Source organism: Homarus americanus, unplaced genomic scaffold (genome assembly GCF_018991925.1).
Source record: "Homarus americanus isolate GMGI-L3 unplaced genomic scaffold, GMGI_Hamer_2.0 scaffold21528, whole genome shotgun sequence".
Taxonomy (NCBI): Eukaryota; Metazoa; Arthropoda; class Malacostraca; order Decapoda; family Nephropidae; genus Homarus; species Homarus americanus.
The window spans coordinates 16,273-42,500 of NW_024713729.1; the positions used below are offsets into that span (position 1 = coordinate 16,273).

Here is a 26,228-nt window from a genome sequence, read left to right on the forward strand (position 1 = left end):
TTTAAATGGATGACCTTGACGATAGAGACGACCTTGACAGGAGTGACTTTGATGACACAGATGACCTTCGTGACACAGATGACCTTCATGACACAGATGACCTTCGTGACACAGATGACCTTCGTGACACAGATGACCTTCGTGACACAGATGACCTTCATGACACAGATGACCTTCATGACATAGATGACCTTCGTAACACAGATGACCTTCATGACACAGATGACCTTCGTGACACAGATGACCTTCGTGACACAGATGACCTTCGTGACACAGATGACCTTCATGACACAGATGACCTCGTGACACAGATGACCTTCGTGACACAGATGACCTTCATGACACAGATGACCTTCGTGACACAGAGACACTTCATGACACAGATGACCTTCGTGACACAATGACCTTCGTAACACAGATGACCTTCATGACACAGATGACCCTCTGACACAGATGACCTTCATGACACAGATGACCTTCGTGACACAGATGACCTTCATGACATAGATGACCTTCATGACATAGATGACCTTCATGACACAGATGACCTTCATGACATAGATGACCTTCATGACATAGATGACCTTCATGACATAGATGACCTTCGTGACACAGATGACCTTCATGACACAGATGACCTTGGCAATGACCTTCGTGACACAGATGACCTTCGTGACACAGATGACCTTCGTGACACAGATGACCTCCATGACACAGATGACCTTCATGAAAAGATGACCTTCGTGACACAGATGACCTTCGTGAAACAGATGACCTTCGTGACACAGATAACTTTCGTGACAGATGACCTTCATGAAACAGATGACCTTCGTGACACAGATGACCTTCATGGCACAGATGACCTTCGTGGCACAGATAACCTTCATGACACAGATGACCTTCGTGGCACAGATGACCTTCATGACACAGATGACCTTCGTGACATAGATGACCTTCATGATAACTACGGTAATAACGCAATGACTAACGACATTAACCAAAAGTAAAAATAATGACGCCTGTCAGTTACTGAAACCATAATGACAAGAACTGTGACGAGAGTGGTGGTGAGGGTTAACAGTGACAAGGAGAGAGAGAGAGAGAGAGATAATGGCGACACAAGCAGGGAATAATATAAGTTAACACAAGATTAAAAATGAAAAGACAAATATAACGAAGGCGAAAGAAAACGATACAAAGAACAGGAAACAGACACGGTAGTGATAACACACACACACACACACACACACACACACACACACATACACACACACACACACACAAAGAAGCAATAACAATAAACACCGGAAACCTGAAAGAGCTTTTACAACACCTACCAAAAAATATAACAATAATAATAGAGGGCGGGACCAAATCACAGCCAACTACTGCAAGAGTCGTCACAACAACAAAAAGACCAAGTGGTGGTAATAGAGAGGAGAGGAGGAGTTGAAATCATAAAGAAACGGGAGACAAGTGTTTACCCCTGGTGACGCCGCTACGACACTGAGCACGACCACCACATAACTATTAGTGCTTGTCCCATGAGGAGTTGGAGGGTGGCGGCGTGGAGAGAGTGTTTGATATAGGGAGGGAGGGAGAGTGACATGGCGGGGGGTATGGAGGGTGGTATAGAGGGAGGGAGGGTGGTATAGGAGGATGGAATGAATGGAAGGGCGGGGTGGCATAGAGGAGGGAAAGGAGAGAGGGTGACATGGATGGAGGAAAGGAGGGAAGGTTGCATAAAGGGGAGGGAAGGAAGGAGGGTCATATGTATGCTGCTACCAGCCACTTCCCTCCGCCCCTCCAGCAAGACCCGCACCTCCACCCTTACAAAGTACCGGACGTCTCCAACATATCGGGGAGGAGACAAGGACATGATGAGTAGTGATAAGGCTGAACCTCAGTCAGTATCTCCATGGTACTGTAACATTCCGACGCTAAGTCACGTTATCCCCGGAGCGTTGTTGCACTAAAAGGCACTACGCTAACAGGCGATTTCTCACATTAAACCGAATACTAATGTATGTACTCGTATGTATTTATGTATGTGTGTAAACTAATATCTATACTTGGGTTTATATTTATGTGCATGTATCTATATTAATAGAGTTTTTATGTCTGTGGGCAGGAATGTATCTAAGTCATATCTGTTTGAAACATCTACGCTTTTGTCTGTCTTAGTAAATTAAAATTCACCTCAGGAGTTCAAAATCCTGCGTAAGCATTAAAGAAGTGGATATTTTTCAGGGTAATAGTGAGGAAATTATTTCCCTGGTGGCCCTCCGTCAGCACGCGATGAATTCCCGGATTTCCTGGCCGCAGCGCACCACACAGCACCACACGCGGGTTTTGCAACTGCTCTCTAACATACAATAAACTTTTCATCACAAATCTCTTCCATCCGCCCATGTTTGGTGCACTACTACCGTATGGGGATAAAACCCGGTGGTTCAGCGACACACAAGGTCCTAACCTAACCCTCAAGCCTTATGTATTGTCCGGCTTAAGGACTTAAGCTTCTCCCTCTCTGAGTCGTGGTGTTGTGTGCCTTCATATTCTATTACCCCGGCAGATGTTTCCTCACAATACACAACAACATTTAAGTAAACAAGCTTCCACAGTTTATCAGTACAAGGAGCTTATCTTCGGGAATGGAATATTATATAGATTCTTAAATTAACTTTTATATTCTTGATTCCACGTTGTTCTCAGCCACCATATCAACACCATAGTCAACACTCCTCATGACCCACAGGCTTCAGTAAGCCTCATTATCTATTGTCTTAGAGGTTCTCAACCTTTTTCACTCCATTCCCCCCTTGAGGAATTTTCAACATCCTCGTGGCCTCCTTCATTTTTCTCCCAGAACAGACAAACAGACAAGTGATAAAGACTAAAGAATGATAAAGAAGGACAGATAAATAGGACAAGAGTTAGAATGGCAAACACACACACACACACATTCACATACATAACACGCCCATGCACTCACACATAAAGCACATATACAGTCATACACAAACATGCACACAGGTAAGCTGAAGTGTACTTCCTGTAAGCAAGAACACGCCTCCTTTGACAAGCACTGCCCAACTTGGAAGAATGGTAAGAATAGTGAGTCATACCAATTTAGCACTAAAAATGGTAGGATTATATAAGTGAAGAATGAGTATGAACAACAATGGCACCAATAAATAAGGAAATAATTAATAAAAGAAGTGTACAAATATTTCACCCACGTAAAACAGCGACCACATGAATTATGAAACAAAATAAGTAACACCAATTACGGAGTATATTATGCTTGAGTCAAGCTCAAACACAATATATGGTTCAGAGACAATACGCTCCACTGTTTTCGTGATGGTATCCCTGGCCAGACTGAGATCATTCGGTCTTATCACCACTTGCAAAGGGATGACACACGGACACGTACTGAACAAGTCAGTTCAGCAGCTCGGTCCAGCGCCTGTTACACAGACAGGGACTGGACCTGTGAAATCTTAAATAATCCGTAAAAAAATAAAAAAAATAAATAGCACCAGAGTATGTAAATATTAAAATGGTATTGTCGTTATAATTAAACCAAATGACAAAAAAAGAATGAAAATTCTCTTCTGCCAAGTCAAAATAAGTAATACAAGTTTTGTTTAATTCCGATTCACAACATTATTTGGAAACGTACAATTTATAACAGCTCGCCGTGGCTCCCCTAAATTCTTGCCGTGGCTCCCTTGGGGGCCATGGCCCAGGTTGAGAACCACTTCGACCATGGCCGAAGAAGACGAGGAGGTATTAGACTCTAATACCTCCTCGTCTTCTTCGGCCATGGTCGAGTGCCTGAATTGGCCTTGATCTCCTAACAAGTTATATATCAAATAAACAGTGTGTGATAATAATAATAATAATAATAATAATAATAATAATAATAATAATAATAATAATAATAATAATAAACGGTTTATTAATAGAGTTGCAGCCGGTGGCTGAAAATATACAAACTTACATGTGATTTAGACATAATAATATACGTTCAGTACATTTACAGGACTGTACAGTACATAAATCAGTTGTTGTTTATTATTTTAACAATAGATGGGATGGTGCTATTCTTATATTTCTCATTGTGGGCTCTTATGGGCTGAATTTTGTTGTAGTGGCGGACTGCACGAGGTGGGCAGGGTACTGTGTGTGTGTAGGGTGGTGGACGAGGGAGCTTTAACACCAAAGGTAGATGAGCTCTGAGCTCCTCTGTGCAACGTGGTGCTACTGATTGGTGGGAAGACCTAAGCCACGTCACCTACACTCACGCCTACATCTTATACATCCCTTCCTGCTATGACCATCCTCAGACAACACACCAGCCAGGTAACAGTACACGCTTGGTGGTGACCGACCTACTGCAAAAAAACATGACAGCCATCTCAGTGCAGTAATGACCTAGGTAGTAACCACAAACATGGGCGAGTGGCCACAAGTCCATGACCCTGACTAGCAGAGTGTGGGCCGGAGAGCATCCCCAGCGTGAGGTGGGAGGGGACAACAAGAAGGGGGAACAAGAGCCATGGGTGTGAGGACCACTATAGTGGGCCGCCCAACATGCACATCGCACACAGCCTTCCTCGTTCTCTATCCAATTATGTGGGCGTTGAAAATTACCCGCCCTTAGTTCCAGCGTGAATACAATACAACACCATTAAACCAGAGTTGACTTGCTTGAACAAGAACCTGAGATGAATTTATAAATTTGGTTATATTAAGTATTCTGGTCTGAGTTTGTCTTTATAATAAGTTCTAAGACGCCACGACAGCCCGACCCTCTATAACCTTTAAGTCTCTGGCCCCCACCGAGTGATGACACAGTGTAGTTCCTTACGCTGGTTCTTATTGTATTATGTTATGTCTTTCCGTGTAGTGACCTCGATTGTTCTCCCTGCAGGTAATGATGGGAAAATAGACCCGTTCACTCTCTCCTTCCATCATACGAGACAATGCTGGTCCAGACACAATACAATACGTAATATATTGCTATAGATACCTTACTACTTGTTTCAGTAATAATAATAATAATAATAATAATAATAATAATAATAATAATAATAATAATAATAATAATAATAATAAAAGAAGCCAACTTTGCCGTTTCTTTAGATGTTCTTCAATCTTCCCTCATAACTCACATCCGCTGAGCTACACAACTCACCGCCACAACACACCGCCACAACACACTCCTCACTATAAACTTACTGTAGTGCTCCAACGACAACATCAACTCTACGTTATGGTCAGTAATCTTACCCTCCCTCAACACTGCATCACTCATTACAATCATACATCAGCAACACTAAATGTTAAGTTTTATAAAGTGCAAGACAGCAGCAGGGAACATAGTTTAAAGTGATCATAACACACAAACTCACAAACAATTAGAAGTCACCTGAAAACAGTGTTTAGAGAGCATTACAAACAAATTTAAAAGTTATCTGCAAACAAACTGTTTATAAGACAACACAAGCAATAAATTATATATTAATCATAAATAATCTGCAAAAAAAAAAGTTGGAGTAAATCACAAGCAAATTAATGTTATATATATATCACTAATGACCTACACATTGAGTGCTTTAAGTGCATCACATGCTGGGTGTCGCGTCGTGTACACACCCCCACACACCTTCCTCGTGTACAGTACAGTACAGTACAGTACAGTACAGTACAGTACAGTACAGTCTACACGAACAAGCTTTACATATATATCTGCATGCTTACTTCTGAAATCCTTGTATAAATAAACGTGAGCCTTATTTCAGTGTTGGCTACTGATGCATCACACACACAGTAATGTTGTCCCAGCATGAAGTTATACACGGTCATCTTCCCAGAGACTGTGCACGTCCGTTACTTTATTAAGATTAGAATAGTATTTTAATGTCTGTATTGACTGGTGCATGATGCACAGTGACTGCAACAACATGCAACACATAACAACACTGTGCTAGTCTCTTGGTGGCGTGATCATGACCAACGATGATTTGTAAACAAGTCGGTCCTACACACTAATAACATTACATATATTCATCTGTATATCGAGAAACAATAAAGTTGTAAACTATACACAGACACACACATATACACAGATACACCATAGCAGTTAATGAAAGTCTGACTGACGACTTTTTTGAGTGTGAAAAATTTGACTTATTAAGGCAAACGTACCTGACTTACACAAAAATATCTATATTGAAGAGAGTTAAGCATGCGGTGTGTGCCGTGCCACACAGCATACGTGAGCATACAACTATACACATGTAGTGGTTGTGTGACAAGAAGCCAACATACATAACATACATCAGCACATAACACACACAGGTGTACCAAGACAGTGAACACAATTACCTGGGAGTCGACGATCTCAGCATAAGACGCCCCCGAAGAGAGCGAGGCGGAGTCCCAGACGGAGGCGTAGTCGCCACAGCTGGCCAGCACCACCACCATCACCAACGATACTCGCCACCACCATCACCAATACTCGCCACACATACCCCTCCACATCCCTCGCCTCAGCCCCAGGTGCTCTACATCCTCAGGTCCTGCTGGGGATGTTTTGTTTACAAGGTTGTAAGACTTGAGGAGGGGATGCTCACCCCTATCCGTCAAGGATGTTTTGTGAGCTTGGGTAAAGTGTAGGATGAATGGGCAAGGTGTGGGTTGTATGGGCTGTGTAAGCGGGTTGTGGGTTGTGTGGGATGGGTTTGGGTTGCACAGGTAGGGTGTTGGCTTCGTGGGACGGGGGTGTAAAGGGCGCAGGGAGGGCTGTGGATGCTGTAGGGTCAGACAGCTGGCCGTGTAGGTGAGGCGTGGATCATTTGGGCGAGGCGTGGGTCGTTTGGGCAAGGCGTGGGCGCGTCCTCCCTGGCGTGTGGAGTTACCTGAGCCACCGTGGCGTCGCCAGCTGTGAGCTAGCCAACAACTTGTTCCGTCGCGGCTCACGAGTATAACCAGTTTCTTCCACACTTGTTATTATTTCCGTATTGGTTCTCAGGAAATTTTTTGTCTCTCACCACTGATCACTTTCTCTCCTCAAACTTTCAACTTATAAATTCCACTGAAGATACACCTGCATGACGAATAACACTAGTGAATGGATGGTGAATTATACCTCAGGTTAACACACATCAAACACAAGACCACGTCACGGGCGTATGAACAATGACATCGTCTCTTACGGCCAGCTAACCACTCACTCAAAAGCAAGACCTCCAAGAGTATTAAATAAACAACTGAAAACTAAATAAATGCTTCATAACCAAGGCACGAAAAGGACCCCCCACACACCTGCAGTGGCCAGAACAAAAGATGTAATACAAGGTGCCTGCTCTAAATACAAGACGACTCCAAATGGCTTATACCGAACACTTGTTAACTAAGCTGTAGGCGAATGTAGCTGAGTGCACTGTGCCATACCGAAGTGCAACACAGTGCGGTAGTGTAGGTGCAGTACAATGTAGTATGGGTAAGTAAGTCAGTGTACTGTTGGAGCTTGAGTATAGGACAGTGTAGTGCTATTAAATAAATAATGGTCGCCCCTCGTGTAACGAGGATGGCCGGCTCTAGGGCCACCTAGGCGTGAATTTGTTTAAAGGGTAGAAGCTGTCGCCAACACAACAACCACACCCTGAGTTAACGAGCTGCATGACCCAGTGTCAAGGAATAGTCCGAGAAGACCGGACAGCTCGTCAACTGCACTGCTAACCACTACTCCAGAACACGATCCGCAAATCGATTAACTTATAGGTTCCCAATTACTGCTGGGTAGACAGAGGCAAAAGGCGTAAAGAAACTTGCCGTAGTTTCACCCTGCCCGGAGATCGAACTCGGGTCCGCTCGCTTGCGATGCGAGCGTGTTGACCATTACACCACAGGTCGCTATTTTACACACACACACACACACACACACACACACACACACACAAATGATGACTGCAGATAATGATTTAGTGTACGAGAGAGAGAGGGAGGGAGAGTTTGAGGAGTACCTACATAAATAGATCACCGGATGAAGAGGCAAGTAATGAAGTAATGAAAGGGGTCGAGAGAGAAGGCCAGCAGGGGGGGGTGGAGGTAGGAGAAGAAAGGCAGGTAGAGGGTGAGTGACGTAGAGAGATAAGAGTGGTGTTTAGTAGATACTGAGTGATAGGTGGAGATCAAACCAGGTGATAAAGAGGGAGTAAATATAAAGAGTGGAGGAGAATGGAGGATAGGGAGGGGTGGTTAGGTAGCAAATGGGGCAAGAGGGGGAGTCAATTAGTAGGTGGGACCTTTTAGTTAAAGAAGATGAAAAGGGGATGGGGAGCAGGAGGGAGAGGGGATGGAGCGGATGAGGAGGAGAAGGATGGGGAGAAGGAGGGAGGAGGAGGGGTAGGGAGGAGGAGGACATACTATATAAAAGCAAATCAGATAAGGTAAGACCGCCGGTGACCCTCCCTTCCCCAGCCTTGTTCTTGTCGTACTGGGAGGAAGAGGAGGGTGGAGATGGGGAGGGAGATGGGGAAAGGAGGAGGAGGAAGAGGGAAAGGAGGAAGGAGGGAATGGATGAGGGGGAGAATGGATGAGGGAGGAGAATAGATGAGGGAGGAGAATGAATGAGGGAGAAGAGAAGGGGAGGAAGAATGAGGGGAGGAAGAATGAGGATGTGGGAGGAGGGAGCAAAATGATCAAGGGATAAATCTAATTATTTCTAAGAATTCCTCACTACACCATCCCTCTCCCTTACCCCCAAAGAACAGGTGTGGGGGGGGGGGAGGGAGGCGGTGAGACAGGTGTTGTTACGTGGTAGGTGAGCTAAACGTCTGGCCACGCACTCACACGTCTAATTTACCTGTCAATAAAGTACCTCGTTTGGGTTTTTGCGGACAGGATAATGGTGACTTTAACCAGGTGGTTCTCCGCTATGAGAGGGGATAAAGTCTCTGTTGACGGGCTGGACTTTCGCCCGAGATAGACAGACATTTCCTTCCAGCGCGGATGTAGTGCCCAGGTGAACTTAAATATTACCCATCAGTACCAGAAACTCTCGGTGAGTCAGAACGATTCAGGATAATATGTTTCGAAAATATTTGGACTATGAGGGAAAGATTCATCACTGGTTAATTAATTTGTGAAGAATACACTAAGTCGCTGCCACAGTTATGATTCAGTTAAGTTTATCACTATATTGTCCCAAATACTGTACACCCTGGGAGCATAATGAGTCTTCACCTAACAAAAACAATTAAAGTGAATCAAGAAACAGGCGAGCTACGAGTCTTCACCAAGCAAAAACAATTAAGATGAATCAACAAACAGGTGACAGGTGAGTGTATGGCCGTGACGGGACAATAATCCAGGTGCTATTTGACGCCCTCTTCACCTTAATGGGTTGTGCTCTTCACCTCGCTTACCTAAATCCTCGCCAGCCTCCCTGCCCGGTTATTCCCTGTTTTTTTTTCCTCTAATAAACAAATACCCCCATTTTTTTTCCTTCTTTTTTAGTAAATACAACGAGCACTGTGATCACCTCTGCAGGACACGGGCGCTGACTCACTCAGGTCAGATCATAAGAACATAAGAACATAAGAATGGAGGAAACTGCGGCGGGCCTATTGACCCATACTGGGCAGTCCCGTTTACACCCAACCCCTATTGCTCATATAAGCATCCAACCTGTGTTTGAAGCTATCCAGCGTATTCGAGTTAATGATGATATTTGGTAACTTGTTCCATTCATCCACTGCTCTGTTTCCAGCTTATTAGATATCCTAAAGCTACCTGGGGGGACTAGGTTAGGTTAGGTTAGGTTAGGTGTGGATGGGTGCTCAAGAGCCCACCTGCAGCCTGGGTCGCGGGTGGCCAGTAGCAACTATTGCAGTGATCAGATAAGTCAGCTGAGAGGCTTCGTCGCATATCAAGGTGTGAGGAGTACACAGGATCCCCCAGGAACTAACTCCAGGTAGAGTCTCACTACACTTTCAATGCCATTTAGGACAACATCTTAATAATATCGTGGTGTAATGTGACGTCACCAGTGCGGGGAGTGGATGGGGGGGGGTTTCCAACACAAAAAATCTAAGATAATTTGTGGATCCCCCACACACACCCCTCTGCTGCCCAGGTAGAGACAGAGTGAATCATTACACCACATTGGTTCAGCAGTTTACCTGACGCCCGCTCCTTCACTCTCGGCACAGGAATGGTTGTATACTTGTGTGTTTACCTGTGTGGGGCGAGCCAGGTAAACCACGGCGTGCAGGAGCCCTGACTCACACCGGTAGTGGCTGTTAGGGCAAGTAAACCCAAGCCTGGATATAGCCACCGGAGGCACGCCCACCTGTCAACAAGGTGAACTTACAGGCACACCTTCCTCATACGGGGTGTTGGTAGCGGAGACCAGGGGCCGGATACTCAAAAACATTTATGGGACTGTATGTCGTTGTGTACCCCGTAACTGGACTTACAGTCTCAGATTGGCATACTCAAAACACAGATGGTATACTCAAAACACAGTTGGTATACTCAAAACAAATATTTGACATTGAACTCCGTAAGTTAAAGCCCGTAACTTACACCAGCTCCTGAGGTTGTGTAACACTCTCAACCCGGATATAGTAGTGACTAATTCCCGATTGTATAAAAAATAATAATAGTATATGTTGTAATAATGCTTGTTAGACTTGTTTTATCATAGAATAATGAAGAAAATGTTTTGTACATCAGCATACTGAAATATAATATTTCACTTTGTCTTTTTCGTAACTTTTTTGTTGCCATAATAAGAGGCTTGAGTGTTTGTATTGGTCTCAGTTTGGAAGAGACGCATCTTTTGTCTTCTTACACATTATAAAGTATTTTTTACCAAAACAGAAGGTTTGTATTGTTCACACTTAGGGTAAAAATATGTTTTATGACTGAGTAAACTTGCAGATAGAACTTATTAATGTTGTATAGCCGTAAATATCCCTCAGTAATGAAAGCCAATATGAGGTCAAGTGAACATTCCTGCCAAGACTTCGCCTTGTTTTTCTAATATTCAACCAATAGCCTTAGCCTATTTTCTTATGTATATGGCTTATAATAACATGAAAGGCTATAAATTTCCATAGGCTAGCCAAAATTAAATGATATTAGGCGTAAAATATGGATTGCAATTAACTTGATTAATAGGGGCCTATATAACTGCTTTTTCAGTCTTAGGCAAATAAATGTTTAAACATGGGGCCTACTTAATTTAGTTAGAACATGAGGATTATTTAAATAAGAAATTATACTAATAGGGTATAGGTTAGATAGGTTTGGTTTGGTTATGTTATGTTATGTTATGGTATGTTAGGTTAGAGAATGTGTACATGGTTTTTTGGTGAGCGTCAGGCCGTCAGTGAGACACTTTGTCTAGCAGCTACCTTAGGCCTAGTTCCAGACTTTCCTTGAACATTATCATAGGTAGAGTATTAATTTAAGAAAATTTACGGCTAATCCGATATATTTTCAGGTTTTAAATTGTTGTTTTTTGTATGAACTTGAAGACAATTCAGACCAAATGTCCCCAACATTGAAAGGAAAACACCAGGGTCTAGGCTAAATGAGTAATTTAAGAGAAGTGATTTGTCATTTACGTTCGGCAAGGCTATGCTATCAATAACCAATTTATTTGAATTTGCCCAGAATAGCGTATACTTCAGCCTCACTGAAATTAGGCCGTCTCTTCTTGGCTGGTGGTCCTTCCATGTTTACAAAATAATATTATGTGCGTCGCTCTCAGCTGATTTCTCCTTCTCTTGTGATTGGTTGATGATTTTGTTAACTGAGCGCTGATTGGCCAACTAGCTCTTACACTGACATCTACCTTCCGACAAGAGAACTTAATTTACAAACCAAACACTAGAGTTATGAAAACTTACGAAAGGCTTACGGAACTGTAGTTAAATTTTGAGTATGCTAAATTTACGGTACTGTATCATGCTAAAAGACGTAACTTATGAGGTGTTTTGAGTATCCGGCCCCAGGTGACACCCGACACTGTGATAATGTGTCACAGCGCAGTACTGATTCATTACTACGTCATCCATATATCGCTGTCATCAATGTGTCACTGTGTCATATATGTGCTATTGCCATCAATGTATCACTCATCAATGTGTTACTGTTTCATCATTGTGTCACTCATTAGGTGGAAGTGGGTGATGGGAAATGGGAGGGAGGTGTTAGGTGAGGGCAGAGTGAAATGCAGCTGGGTGAAGGGAGAGAGGGGGGTCGTAGTGTAGCTGGGTGAGGGAAGAAAGAGAGCGATGGGTCGTAGTGCAGCTGTGTAAGGGGTGAGAGGGGTCATAGTACAGCTGTGTGAGGGGAAAGAGAAGGGTCGTAATGCAGCTGGGCGAAGGGAAAGAGAGCGAGGTCGTAGTGAAACTGAAATACCTGGAAGTTTGAGCAAGAAGATGTATATATGCACGACCAACGCTGCAACATGCATACATAGGAGCAGAGTGCATGAAAATTGCACGTGTGAGTCGGTGCCGGCAATGTTCTCTCTCTCTCTCTCTCTCCCATGCACCCACACACCTTATTTTATCTCTCTTGTCTATTTTATCTGTCTACTTTATCATCCTCTCTCCGGTTACAAGTAAGTGTGTGATGGTTCCTGTACAAGATCAGTGGAATCTCTTGAGAGAATTAATGCTCACAGGCATGGGTCTACGGTAGTTTCCCTTCCAGAAGAAAACGGAGTCAAGAGGAAATAGTAGGTAGGGGAAAAACAATAATGAAATCGAAACTGGTGTATGCGGAACTAGCTCATTCGAAATGGTCGCATACACAGGGCCACGTCAACGATGGTCAGCGTCAAGGCATAAACAAAGTCACAGGGGTCGAGGCTCTCCACCGCAGGGGGAAGATTGATGCTGCCTGCATGTTAATTTACCCGGTGCATCACGCAGGACACTCACCCACCTCCAGTCGCCCACCTCCGACCAGCACCCGCCCAGCCTGTCAGGACAGTCAGCCACCTCCGACTAGCACCCGCCCAGCCTGCCAGGACAGTCAGCCACCTCCGACCAGCACCGCCCAGCCTGCCAGGACAGTCGCCCACCTCCAAACAGCACCCGCCTAGCCTGCCAGGACAGTCGCCCACCTCCAACAGCACCCGCCCAGCCTGCCAGGACGGTCAGCCACCTCCGACCAGCACCCGCCCAGCCTGCCAGGACAGTCGCCCACCTCCAGCCAGCACCACCCCCAGCCTGCCAGGACAGTCGCAACAGCACAGCCTGCCCGGGACAGTCAGCCACCTCCGCCAGCACCACCCAGCCTGCCAGTACTGTCAGCCAGTTTACCTGCTTGCGAACACCCAGACAGCCCGCCCCTCCCCCCTCCCCCCCGATTGTAGCCACGCGGCCAACCTAGCAAGACAGTCCCCTACCAAACAGTCACCATACGAATATACCAGCACACATGCCAGGACAGTCAGTCTACCAGTCGCCCAGTCTACCAGTCAACCAATCTGTTAGAACAATTAACCAACCAATTATCCACACACTCAACCAATGGATCACCTACGGAGCCAGACACTACACCAGGCAGCCATACACTACACCAGGCAGCCACTACCACCCACCACCAGGCAGCCAGACACTACACCAGGTAGCCAGACACCACACCAGCACCACACCAGCACAGCCCAGGCACTACACGGTAGCAGCAGACCAGACACCACACCAGGTAGCCAGACACCACACCAGGTAGCCAGACACCACACCAGGTAGGCAGACACTACACCAGGTAGCCAGACACCACACCAGATAGCCAGACACCACACCAGGTAGGCAGACACTACACCAGGTAGCCTCTCACCAAGGTTACAGGTCATTCCTATGCTGGGCGGCAGCACCTGAGAGACGATGACCTGCACCTCCCATCCACCTCCTCTTCCTCCACAGCCCCTTCCTCACCCCCATTACCCTGAGTCAGCCTCCACCCCTTCTCCTCCTCCCGGGTGTGTCGAGAATCAAGGCAGATGCAATAAATGAGAGCCCGGCGGGACAACGTGACGTCACCGGAGTGCGTCAGGAATGATGAGTTACGCCGGGTTAGTATTCACGGCCCCGGGGGTCACCGACCGCATCCCGGGCGTCAAAATCACCACACCGTACTTCACACCAGTGATTTGTGGCCCTCCTGAACATTACATCCTGCTTCTACCTCTAAGCACAGTATTGTTAAACGTTTCTGTAGGTGTGCTCAGGTTTAGTCAACCAGTACTGGGTCTGACGGATGAACCATACAGAAAGTGTACACAACAATGTGGTAAACAATATTGGCCGGGGCTATGTTTGATGGCACTCCATCTTCTGTGTAGCGCCGCCATGGATGGGGGACTCAGCTATTAATAACAGTTTTCACAGTGAGTGGAAAAAAAAACGGGTGAGGTAAATAAGGTCTGCATCATCCCGTAACGGACGAGTAAAACTATTTATTTTGAGTTGTACACGACAGCGTGGTTTTAGAACTGGTAAGGGGCGACGCTGGGGGTCCGTAATAACGAGGGGTGGGTGGGTGAGTGGCCTCCAGGGCGGCGGATGCTGAAGCGCCTCACAACCTTGGCAGGAATGTCGCACTCAAGTTTGCTGCACAACCCGGGGCAGGTGGTCCTGCCTGGCGGTAACATAGCACAGCCACAGCAGCCATCATCGGCAAACTCAGAATAAATATATTATTTGTCTATTGACTTGTCATCGAGAGTAAAACCCAAGACCTGTGAACGATGTTTAAATACCTTAACTAAAGCCCACAACACCGCACTCATTAAGCTGAGCATCACGACAGCTAAACCAAATAAGCATCATCTTACTTAGTTTACTTTACACACGTTGAATAAACATTGGTTATGATGCCTCACTGCAGGCCAGCTTAGTACAGGCTTCGCCTAATATTATATTGTTAACTAATAATATCTTCCGTTAACGAGTTTCTACGCAGCTGATGACTTAACAGACGTTAAACCAACTTTGGTCTGGTTGTAAGTGAGTGTGTCAGGAGGAACATGTCCCTCACTCCTCACCGTCACTAACCATTACAGCCACACGTGCCTCCTCCTCGCTACCTTCTAACACTAACTGGCTGCAGCAGTGAGGAACTTTGTTCTTCTGCTGTGGTTGTGTGGTAACAAGAGGTGCACGTGTGGCTGGAGCCTCGCGCAACCTGTGGCCTCAGAGCAACCAGGTGGTAGGTAACCACAGGTTGTAGTTTAATTATCCTGTGGTAAGGGCCCGCGGACAGGTGGCCGAGCGGGCCCTTCGGGTCCCCAAGAGACCCAGCCGGCCCCGCCCCGCCTTCGGGCCCGTGGTGCCCACTCTCGCTCTTCGCATTTAAATGAGCGAGGAAACACGACGTGGAGGGAGGAGCAAACGCCATGACACTCGAGGTTCTTGTTAATGGCGCACCTTGACAAGCCGGGGTCTTACTGGCAGGTGGGAGGAGCACCATTACTGTGGTGAAGCGTCAGGTGATGAGATAAGTCAGTGTAGCGTCAGGTGGTGAGGTACGTCAGTGTAGCGTCAGATGGTGAGGTACGTCAGTGTAGCGTCAGATGGTGAGGTACGTCAGTGTAGCGTCAGATGGTGAGGTACGTCAGTGTAGCGTCAGGTGGTGAGGTACGTCAGTGTAGCGTCAGGTGGTGAGGTACGTCAGTGTAGCGTCAGGTGGTGAGGTACGTCAGTGTAGCGTCAGGTGGTGAGGTACGTCAGTGTAGCGTCAGGTGGTGAGGTACGTCAGTGTAACGTCAGGTGGTGAGTACGTCAGTGCGTCAGTGTAGCGTCAGGTGGTGAGGTACGTCAGTGTAGCGTCAGGTGGTGGTACGTCAGTGTAGCGTCAGGTGGTGGTACGTCAGTGTAGCGTCAGATGGTGAGAGTACCGTGGTGCGCCATGTGGTGAGGTATGTCAGTGTAGCGTCAGATGGTGAGGTACGTCAGTGTAGCGTCAGGTGGTGAGTACGTCAGTGTAGCGTCAGATGGTGTGAGGTACGTCAGTGTAGCGTCAGGTGGTGAGGTACGTCAGTGGCGTCAGATGGTGAGGTACGTCAGTGTGGCGTCAGGTGGTGAGGTACGTCAGTGTAGCGTCAGATGGTGAGTACGTCAGTGTAGCGTCAGGTGGTGAGTACGTCAGTGTAGCGTCAGGTGGTGAGTACGTCAGTGTAGCGTCAGATGGTGAGTACGTCAGTGTAGCGTCAGATGGTGAAGTACGTCAGTGTAGCGTCAGGTGGTGAGTACGTCAGTGGCGTCAGGTGGTGAGGTACGTCAGTGTAGCGTCAGGTGGTGAGGTACGTCAGTGTAGCGTCAGGTGGTGGTACGTCAGTGATGTGTACGTCAGTGTAGCGTCAGATGGTGAGAGTACGTCAGTGTAGCGTCAGGTGGTAGTACGTCAGTGTAGCGTCAGGTGGTGAGGTACGTCAGTGTAGCGTCAGATGGTGAAGTACGTCAGTGTGATGTGTACGTCAGTGTAGCGCCATGTGGTGAGATACGTCAGTGTAGCGTCAGGTGGTGAAGTACGTCAGTGTAGTGTCAGGTGGTGAAGTACGTCAGTGTAGCGTCAGGTGGTGAAGTACGTCAGTGTAGCGTCAGGTGGTGAAGTACGTCAGTGTGATGTGTACGTCAGTGTAGCGTCAGATGGTGAGGTACGTCAGTGTAGCGTCAAGGTGAGGTACGTCAGTGTAGCGTCAGGTGGTGAGTACGTCAGTGTAGCGTCAGATGGTGAGTGCGTCGGTGTGATGTGTACGTCAGTGTAGCGCCATGGTGAGATACGTCAGTGTAGCGTCAGGTGGTGAAGTACGTCAGTGTAGTGTCAGGTGGTGAAGTACGTCAGTGTAGTGTCAGGTGGTGAAGTACGTAAGTGTAGCGTCAGGTGGTGGTACGTCAGTGTAGTGTCAGGTGGTAGTACGTCAGTGTAGCGTCAGGTGGTGAGTACGTCAGTGTAGCGTCAGGTGGTGAGATACGTCAGTGTAGCGTCAGGTGGTGGTACGTCAGTGTAGCGTCAGATGGTGAGATACGTCAGTGTAGCGTCAGGTGGTGAGGTACGTCAGTGTAGCGTCAAGTGGTGAGGTACGTCAGTGGTGTCAGGTGGTGAGGTACGTCAGTGTAGCGTCAGGTGGTGAGGTACGTCAGTGTAGCGTCAGGTGGTGAAGTACGTCAGTGTAGCGTTAGGTGGTGAGGTACGTCAGTGTAGCGTCAGATGGTGAAGTACGTCAGTGTAGCGTCAGATGGTGAGTACGTCAGTGTAGCGTCAGGTGGTGAAGACGTCAGTGTAGCGTTAGGTGGTGAGTACGTCGTAGTGTCAGGTGGTGAGGTACGTCAGTGTAGCGTCAGGTGGTGAGGTACGTCAGTGTAGCGTCAGGTGGTGAAGTACGTCAGTGTAGCGTTAGGTGGTGAGGTACGTCAGTGTAGCGTCAGGTGGTGAAGTACGTCAGTGTAGCGTCAGGTGGTGAGGCACGTCAGTGTAGCGCCATGTGGTGAGGTTCGTCAGTGTAGTGTCAGGTGGTGAAATACGTCAGTGTAGTGTCAGGTGGTGAGGTACGTCAGTGTAGTGTCAGGTGGTGAAATACGTCAGTGTAGCGTCAGGTGGTGGTACGTCAGTGTAGTGTCAGGTGGTGAAATACGTCAGTGTAGCGTCAGGTGGTGAATACGTCAGTGTAGTGTCAGGTGGTGAGGTACGTCAGTGTAACGTCAGGTGGTGAAGATACGTCAGTGTAACGTCAGGTGGTGAGTACGTCAGTGTAACGTCAGGTGGTGAGATACGTCAGTGTAGCGTCAGATGGTGAGGTACGTCAGTGTAACGTCAGGTGGTGAGGTACGTCAGTGTAGCGTCAGGTGGTGAAATACGTCAGTGTAGCGTCAGGTGGTGAGGTACGTCAGTGTAAGCGTCAGGTGGTGAGTACGTCAGTGTAGCGTCAGGTGGTGAAGTACGTCAGTGTAACGTCAGGTGGTGAGATACGTCAGTGTAGCGTCAGGTGGTGAGAGTACGTCAGTGTAACGTCAGGTGGTGAAGTACGTCAGTGTAGCGTCAGGTGGTGAGGTACGTCAGTGTAACGTCAGGTGGTGAGTACGTCAGTGTAGCGTCAGGTGGTGAGTACGTCAGTGTAACGTCAGGTGGTGAAATACGTCAGTGTAGTGTCAGGTGGTGAGAAATACGTCAGTGTAACGTCAGGTGGTGAGTACATCAGTGTAGCGTCAGGTGGTGAGGTACGTCAGTGTAGCGTCAGGTGGTGGTACGTCAGTGTAACGTCAGGTGTTGAGATATGTCAGTGTAGTCAGGTGGTGAAATACGTCAGTGTAGCGTCAGGTGGTGAAATACGTCAGTGTAAGCGTCAGGTGGTGAGAGTACGTCAGTGTAACGTCAGGTGGTGAAATACGTCAGTGTAGCGTCAGGTGGTGAAATACGTCAGTGTAGCGTCAGGTGGTGAAATACGTCAGTGTAGCGTCAGGTGGTGAGGTACGTCAGTGTAGCGTCAGGTGGTGAAATACGTCAGTGTAGCGTCAGGTGGTGAGGTACGGGACGCGTCGCCGCCTGGTTGTGCTGGGTGACCTCGCAAGGTTATTAACTCACCAGACCAGCAGAGCGTCGGGGCGGGCGTCCACAGATAAAGAGGGAGCACCAGTGATGAATGTCCTCGTGCCAACAACCAAGCACATTCTTCAGGTACTCTTGAGTATCAGTTACACACAACACACATCTGGCAGCTGCCCTATGAACAACAGTAACTGTTCATCAGACTGATGGAAAATCACTAAAGGAAGAAGGTAGGTGAATGTTCCTCTATTATTGCTTCCATCACCGTGTCATTACTGTGTGGGGGACAACTCCAAGCGCTCTTGATAGCTCGCGGTGTCACTGTCTCGAGCAACAGCTGAATGCAGGTGTGCGTGTATGTGTGTGTGTGTGTGTGGAGGAGCGCGGTACGACCTTAGGGAGGAGGTGCCTGACCCATCCAGGTGTCCTACCGCAGCCCCACATCTGCCGGGGTCACTGGCGGGTCAAGGTCACCATACACAACCTGGCACTGTAAACGCTTCTGCGCTTCACCTTGCACAGGGTGTAAGGGGGTGCCCAATAAACTAGCCCCCTCGTGGGCAATTTGTAATCTGTCCACACAGAATATAAAATCTTGTTTCTAAGACACCTTCCCACCTGCTCTCTTCTACCAGGTGATCGGTTTCCAAATCAAATAAATTTTCAAAGGTCTATACGATATACTGACGGTCTGGCTATAAGATGTCACTCTGGCTCTAAGAGGTCACTCTGGCTCTAAGAGGTCACTCTGGCTCAAAGAGGTCACTCTGGCTCAAAGAGGTCACTCTGACTCTAAGAGGTCACACTGGCTTTAAAAGGTTGACCTGCCTGTAAGAGGTTGACCTGGCTCTGAGAGGTCACACTGGCTTTAAGAGGTTGACCTGGCTTTAAGAGATTGACCTGGCTCTAAGAGGTCACACTGGCTTTAAGAGGTTGACCTGGCAATAAGAGGTTTCCTGGCTTTAAGAGGTTGACCTGGCAATAGAGGGTTTCCTGGCTTTAAGAGGTTGACTTTGCTTTAAGAGGTTGACACGACTAATAGCCCGTCCGTGTTCTTCCTCGTCCGTGTCCGTACTGCCCAGTTTATTCCCGTACATGAAGGACACAAGTCTCGCCTTCCTCCCTGTGTACATTTTAGTGTCATACAACAACCAGCAAAGAGGTGAAACAACACACACACACACACACACACACACACACACACACACACACACACACACACACACACACACACACACACACACACACACACACACACACACACACACACACACACACACACACACACACACACACACACACACACACACACACACACACACACACACACACACACACACACACACACACACACACACACACACACACACACACACACACACACACACACACACACACACACACACACACACACACACACACACACACACACACACACACACACACACACAAATATATATATATATTTCAGGGCCCCAGATTATTGGTTAATGCAAGCGAGGAACGCCTTCGGAGATCTGCCAGAGAGAGGTGATGGATAGCTGTGGAGAATAGAGATAAAAGAAAAGAAAGAGAGAGAGAGAGAGAGAGAGAGAGAGATAAAAGAAAGAGAGAGAGAGACGGACGGGGCCCCATCACCACACATGGACAGACAATGGGCGAGGTGTAAAAAAAAAAAAACCACAAGGAATAATGAAGGGAAAAAAGGTGGTGGTTCAGCATTTGATTGTCGGGTTGAGGCTCCGTCGCCGGTATAGCTACGGTGTTCTAACCTGTTATTTTGGCCAGCATCCTCAGCTAGCCGGCCAACATGGGCGGACAGACCGGCGTAGGGACACACTCCTTCTCTCTAACCGAACATAAATTGATCCTAAGTTAGGTTAGTCTCACGTAACTCTGCGGAAACTTGACGAAACTTAACCTAACCTAACCTACACTAACCTAGCAATCCAACTGCCATTAATCCAATAAAACTTTGTCAAGTGGAATTTTGTGCGACATAAATAATTTTCCAACTGTAATATAATTTGACCGGCAGCATTTGACCGGCAGCATTTGACCGGCAACATCTGACCGACAGCATTTGTCCGGGAGTGAGATATGAGGCTGCACGATTCTGTCCGACCATGCACCTGAAGCGACCCGTGCATGAGAGAGTCGGCCCACCGGATCTGTCATATTACAAACTATTATTACCAGGCCTTAAAAAGTTGACTGGGTGCTTATTGTGGAGTAGATGACATGCACGAGAGGGTGGAAGATAGAGGGAAGGGAGAGAGGAGGAGGGAGAGAAGACAGGGTGGAAGGGGAGGGGGGAGGGTGGAAGGGGCGGGGGAAGACAGGGTGGAAGGGGAGGGGGAAGAGGGGTGGAAGGGAGGAAGACAGGGTGGAAGGGGGGGAGAGAGGGTGGAAGGGGAGAAGACAGGGTGGAAGGGGAGGGGGGGAGAGGGTGGAAGGAGGGAAGACAAGGTGGAAGGGGAGGGGAAGAGGGGTGGAAGGGAGGGAGAGGGTGGAAGGGAGGAAGACAGGGTGGAAGGGGAGGGGGCAGACAAGGTGGAAGGGGAGGGGGAAGAGAGGGTGGAAGGAGGGGGGAAAGAGGGTGGAAGAGGAGAGGTGGAAGGGAGACAGGTGGAAGGGGGAGGGGCAAGACAAGGTGGAAGGGGAGGGGGAAGACAAGGTGAAAGGGGAGGGGGGACAGAGATGGAAGGGAGGAGGGGGTGTGGAAGGGGAGGGGAAGAGGTGTGGAAGGGGAGGGGGGAGAGGTGTGGAAGGGGAGGGAAAGGAAGGGAATAGAGTGGGATGGAAGAGAGGGAAGAAGGAGCAGGTGGAAGGAGCGGGAGAGGAGGGACAGAGGAGGTGGAAGGAAGGAAGAGGGTAAGTGAAGGAGAAGAAGTAGGGAGAAAGGTAGGAGGGAGAGGAAGAATAAAGGAGGGGCCAGGGAGACAGGAAGAAGGAGGAGAGGAGAGGAAGAAACAAGATAGAAGGAGAAGAGTAAGAGAAAACATACAAGAACAAGAAACTCAGACAGACAGCAAAAAGTGGACAGACAGACTGATCGAGGTGAAAGGGCACACAACAGGTACTTCAGGAACACTTGAGATGATGTACACACACACACACGCACACACACACACACACACGTTATCTTTCACCTGTACGAGGAAGACAGCCATAGCATCGAAAATTCAGGAGACGATGAGAGACGATAGGGCGATAAGAGACAATGGGAGACGATGGGAGATGATGGGAGACGATAAGAGACGATGGGAGACGATAGAGACGATGGGAGACGATGGGAGATGATGGGAGACGATGGGAGACGATGGGAGACGATGGGAGATGATGGGAGACGATAAGAGACAGTAAACGACGAGGGGTATTCCATCTTAGTATGAGTGTCTGTCGTTGTTGTTGTTGTTGTTGTTATTGTTGTTGTTGTCGTTGTTGTTGTTGTTGTTATTGTTGTTGTTGTCGTTGTAGTGGTTGTTATTGTTGTTGTTGTCGTTGTTGTTGTGGGTGTCTTAGTTATTGTTGTTGTTGTTGCTCTTGTCGGTGTTATTGTTGTTGTTGTTGCTCTTGTCGGTGTTGTTGTTACTGTTGTTGTGGAGGTGATTAAGCCAGAGAGATCTTATATTACCCCGCATGTAATTCTTCTTAAGAGGGAGGGGGAGGAGGAGAGGGGTGAGAGGAGGGAGGGTGAGGGGGAGGGAGGGAAGAGTAAACAGTGGTGGTTGGTCTCCAAGTCTCTCACATATTTATTGGTTTATATTTTCATTGTTTACTAAATCCATGAGTTAAAGTAGAGGATTCATTTAGATTTTGAGCAGTAAAGAATTTATTGGATTAACACTCAAGTCATCCACAAAGACGATCTTTTAAATAGTACACAAGAGTGCAGGAATGATTGTGAATTTTTCGATATTAGTAAACGACGTGAATAGCCCAATACATCAGCGTGTGGATAACAGGTACGGCAGGTAAACAAACAGGTGAAGGAGTAATGTTACACCTGGAGGGAGGGCCGGACACCTGGTTAATAATGTACACCCCTGCAGTGCCCTCATACACTTTACATCACCCACACTCCCTCTAGTGACCACACCTCCACAAAAGTAGTACCTCCACACACAACACACAGTAAGTGACCTCCACACCTCCAAGTAAGTGACCTCCACACAACACAAAGTAAACCTCCACACCTCCACACAGTAAGTGACCTCCACACAACACACAGTAAGTGACCTCCACACAACACACAGTAAGTGACCTCCCACAACACACAGTAAGTGACCTCCCCACACACAGTAGTGACCTCCCACACAACACACAGTAGTGACCTCCACACAACACACAAAGTGACCACCACACAACAACACACAGTAAACCACCACACAACACACAGTAAGTGACCTCCACACAACACACAGTAAGTGACACCCACACAACACACAGTAAGTGACCTCCACACAACACACAGTAGTGACCTCCCACACCTCCACAAAGTAAGGACCTCCACACAACACACAGTAAGTGACCTCCCACAGAACCTGAAGTGACCACCACACAACACACAGTAAGTGACCTCCACACAACACACAGTAAGTGACCTCCACACAACACAAAGTAAGTGACCTCCACACAACAAAGTACCTCCACACAACACACAGTAAGTGACCTCCACACCTCCTGCAGTAAGTGACCTCCACACAACACACAGTAAGTGACCTCCACACCTCCACAGTAAGAACTCCCACACAACACACAGTGAAGTGACCTCTACAGAACACACAGTAAGTGGCCTCCACACAACACACAGTAAGTGACCTCCACACAACACACAGTGATGACCTCCACACAACACACAGTAGTGACCTCCACACAACCACAGTAAGTGACCTCCCACAACACACAGTAAGTGACCTCCCACACAACACAATAAGTGGCCTCCACACAACACACAGTAGTGACCTCCACACAGTAACACTCATATATCAGGTACACCGTTCAACACCTGTATATACAGTAAATATGTCATAAATCAGTCAACAATATACCACCGTGAAGTGTGTTAGTGCGTCATATTTGTCATCGTTCTCTTCTTAACAATAAAACAAACTGTAACGTGTTTGAGTTAGGGATCCGTGTCGGTAGTCTCCAACAGCCTGCCTTAACACCCAACCCGGAGAACCTCTCTTACACGGATGAAGCGATGTCAATGTATTGTGAAGAAGCGATGACAATGATGATATGAGGAGACAATTGGACCACGTGAGGAGGGAGACGTGTGAGCTTAACGCTGATCAAGGACGTGCACCAGCCACCACGCGTCATCCACCTTAACCTCACCACTACGTTCATGGAGATTCATAACATTCATGTTAAAATCCATCCCTCCCTCCTCCCCTCTTAGCTAATTGGAGAGGCAAGAACGAATCCAACAGACTCATAGCTGCGACACAAATATGGCAGAGCAGATAAAGTCGAAATTGCATACAGAGAGACTCGAGCGTAACAAGCTGCGAATCTCTGAGAATTAAGGCACTGGACACCATCCCAACGACCAGTCTAAACGTGCCTTTAGGTAGGTCGGGCACGGCGTCCCTCAAGTGTGTCGTGGGGTACCTGAGTGTGGCTGAGTCGTGACTATTCTAATAGGGCTGGGTTGTCCCTCTTGAATGGCCAGTGAGCACAAAGACGGTAAGGTGGTGTGGGATAAGGGACGGGGCTAGGTGGAGCACAGGTGAAGGAAGAGGTGAAGGGAGGTAGGTTAATGAGAGGTAATCGGGGAATTAAAATGGAGACTTGTTAGGGGGACTAGATAAAGCACTGACGCCCTCCTACCTCTCCTGACCTCCCATACAACAGCAGTGAGACGGTCACATTGGTCTGTGTGCTGTAGGGCGTCACGGCTCAAAAAGACCCAGAGTTGTTTTAGTGCAGTGATACTAATGGCTAACAGCAACAATCAAAATAATACCAGTCATACTCGAAATAATAGTGTTAGGTGTTACTTTTATTATCATCGTCATTATTATTGATGTTTTCAGGTAGCGTTTACGAGAAGGTTATGGCACATTTAGAATCTATTTAATAAAACCTAACATATACTCGGCCCATGGTAAACTTTCTTAAATCTGCAGAAACATATATATTAAAACCTCTAGGTCTCTAAGAACTAACAACCCATGAACAAACTAACGTATCTACAGTGGCAGGTTCTACACACAGTAAGGACTATATATAACACAACATCTTGCTCCCACTGTTAATGTTTATGACATCTGAGGTGGCGTGCGTGAGCTGCTCTCTGATACTTGACGTCCTCTAGCTGCCAGAGTCAGTCTTCTTGACGTCAAAGGGACCACTTGCCTATCTTCATCCCATAAATGTTATTAAAATCAACTAAATATTGAACACGTGTTCTTCAGTTACACATACAGGGACTGCTGAGTGGTTACAGTGTTCACCGCCTGTCTGAAAGGTCGTCGGTTTGATCCCAGTACTGTACACCGAGTTGTAAACGGGCGTCAAGCTTTACAGTTGGGAAATGAAGGTGGGCGAGTGCAGTGCCATAAATAAGGTTTAATATACAGTGTACTGTAGTCAAACTGTCCCTAAGATGCAATCAGGCTTATGGCACCCACTATCACTTACTGAATAGCTAAATACTAAGACTATACAGTATATTATTAGTGTCATTATCAACAACATAACGGCTGCTAAAAATTCTCTTATGTCACCATTAATGTTGACGAAATTAGGAACAACAAACATTTTATTGTATGTTAAGAAGACTCCGCCTTAAGGAAGCTGTTGAGTACCACCACGAGCCCTGACACGTTACCACTGATATACTGAACCTTTGTAACAGTGAGGACGGATGTAACATATGTAGTGTGATGGTAAATACACGTCACTTAGATTTTCCTCCTGCCTGGACTAAAGAATTTACCACCCTAAAACACCACTGGTTTGGCTTCATAACCCAACCTGACTCACCATACACTTGTCCTCAACACAAATACCTCAAAAAGCGAACACTTTTACTCGCATCTACTACTACTACTACTACTACTACTACTACTACTACTACTACTACTACTTCTACTACTAATAATAATAGTAATAATAATAAAATAAAACAATAATACAAACGACTATAAACAGTAAGACCTAATCGTCTTTATTTTTCATTAGCAAAGATATAATCACAGTTTAATATTTCACCTTTATGTCACGACCAACACAGCAGTAACACTACTGACAACACTGTACACTCACGATCACCATTAAATCACTTTAACACACTATTTTCGTGTTTTTCATCCTCCCGTTTTTATGGTCACTGTCAAATCACTATTGTTGCGCACTGTGACATAAACACCAACACTCCACCCGTCCACTGAGCTCCAACACACACCGTCCACCATCACCACCATGTGCACACCCCGTCTACCATAACATCTTCGCAACCACCCCCTGTCTACCACTAGCTACACTGCCACTGATACGATCACTCTCCACTGTCAGGTAGGCGCTGCCGGCACTCTGGGAAAAGTTGTTGTATACTTGAATTCTACGCGGTGTATTACAGACGGGAGTTTTTGACAGGCGGAGGTATACAGGTGCAGAAGAATGATGTA

General features: G+C 47.0%; 1 protein-coding gene and 1 long non-coding RNA gene across 3 annotated transcripts in view; one reads left to right on the forward strand and one right to left on the reverse strand.

The window, feature by feature from the left end:
* The first annotated feature begins 5 nt into the window (after positions 1–5).
* Positions 6–1,007, forward strand: LOC121874706 (aspartate and serine-rich protein-like). Its single transcript, XM_042378967.1, has 2 exons — positions 6–267; positions 454–1,007. The coding sequence occupies exons 1-2, from the start codon at positions 6–8 to the stop codon at positions 1,005–1,007; spliced, it is 816 nt and encodes a 271-aa protein (XP_042234901.1).
* A 5,392-nt stretch (positions 1,008–6,399) lies between these two features.
* LOC121874699 overlaps positions 6,400–26,228 on the reverse strand; it is a 20,006-nt gene continuing 177 nt past the window's right edge. The window contains exons 1-2 of one of the 2 annotated variants that reach the window (XR_006090474.1): positions 26,042–26,228; positions 6,400–7,120 (exon numbers count right to left, since the gene is read on the reverse strand). The exon at positions 26,042–26,228 is cut by the window's right edge and continues 177 nt beyond it. This is a non-coding gene — a long non-coding RNA (uncharacterized LOC121874699). The other variant, XR_006090476.1, reaches the window with a different exon arrangement.

Bases quoted from the DNA above. Each gene is read 5' to 3' on its own strand.
- LOC121874706 (XM_042378967.1), top strand. From the start codon at position 6: ATGGATGACCTTGACGATAGAGACGACCTTGACAGGAGTGACTTTGAT. The intron at 268-453 runs GTGACACAGATG...CCTCTGACACAG, and splicing joins TCGTGACACAGATGACCTTC to ATGACCTTCATGACACAGAT.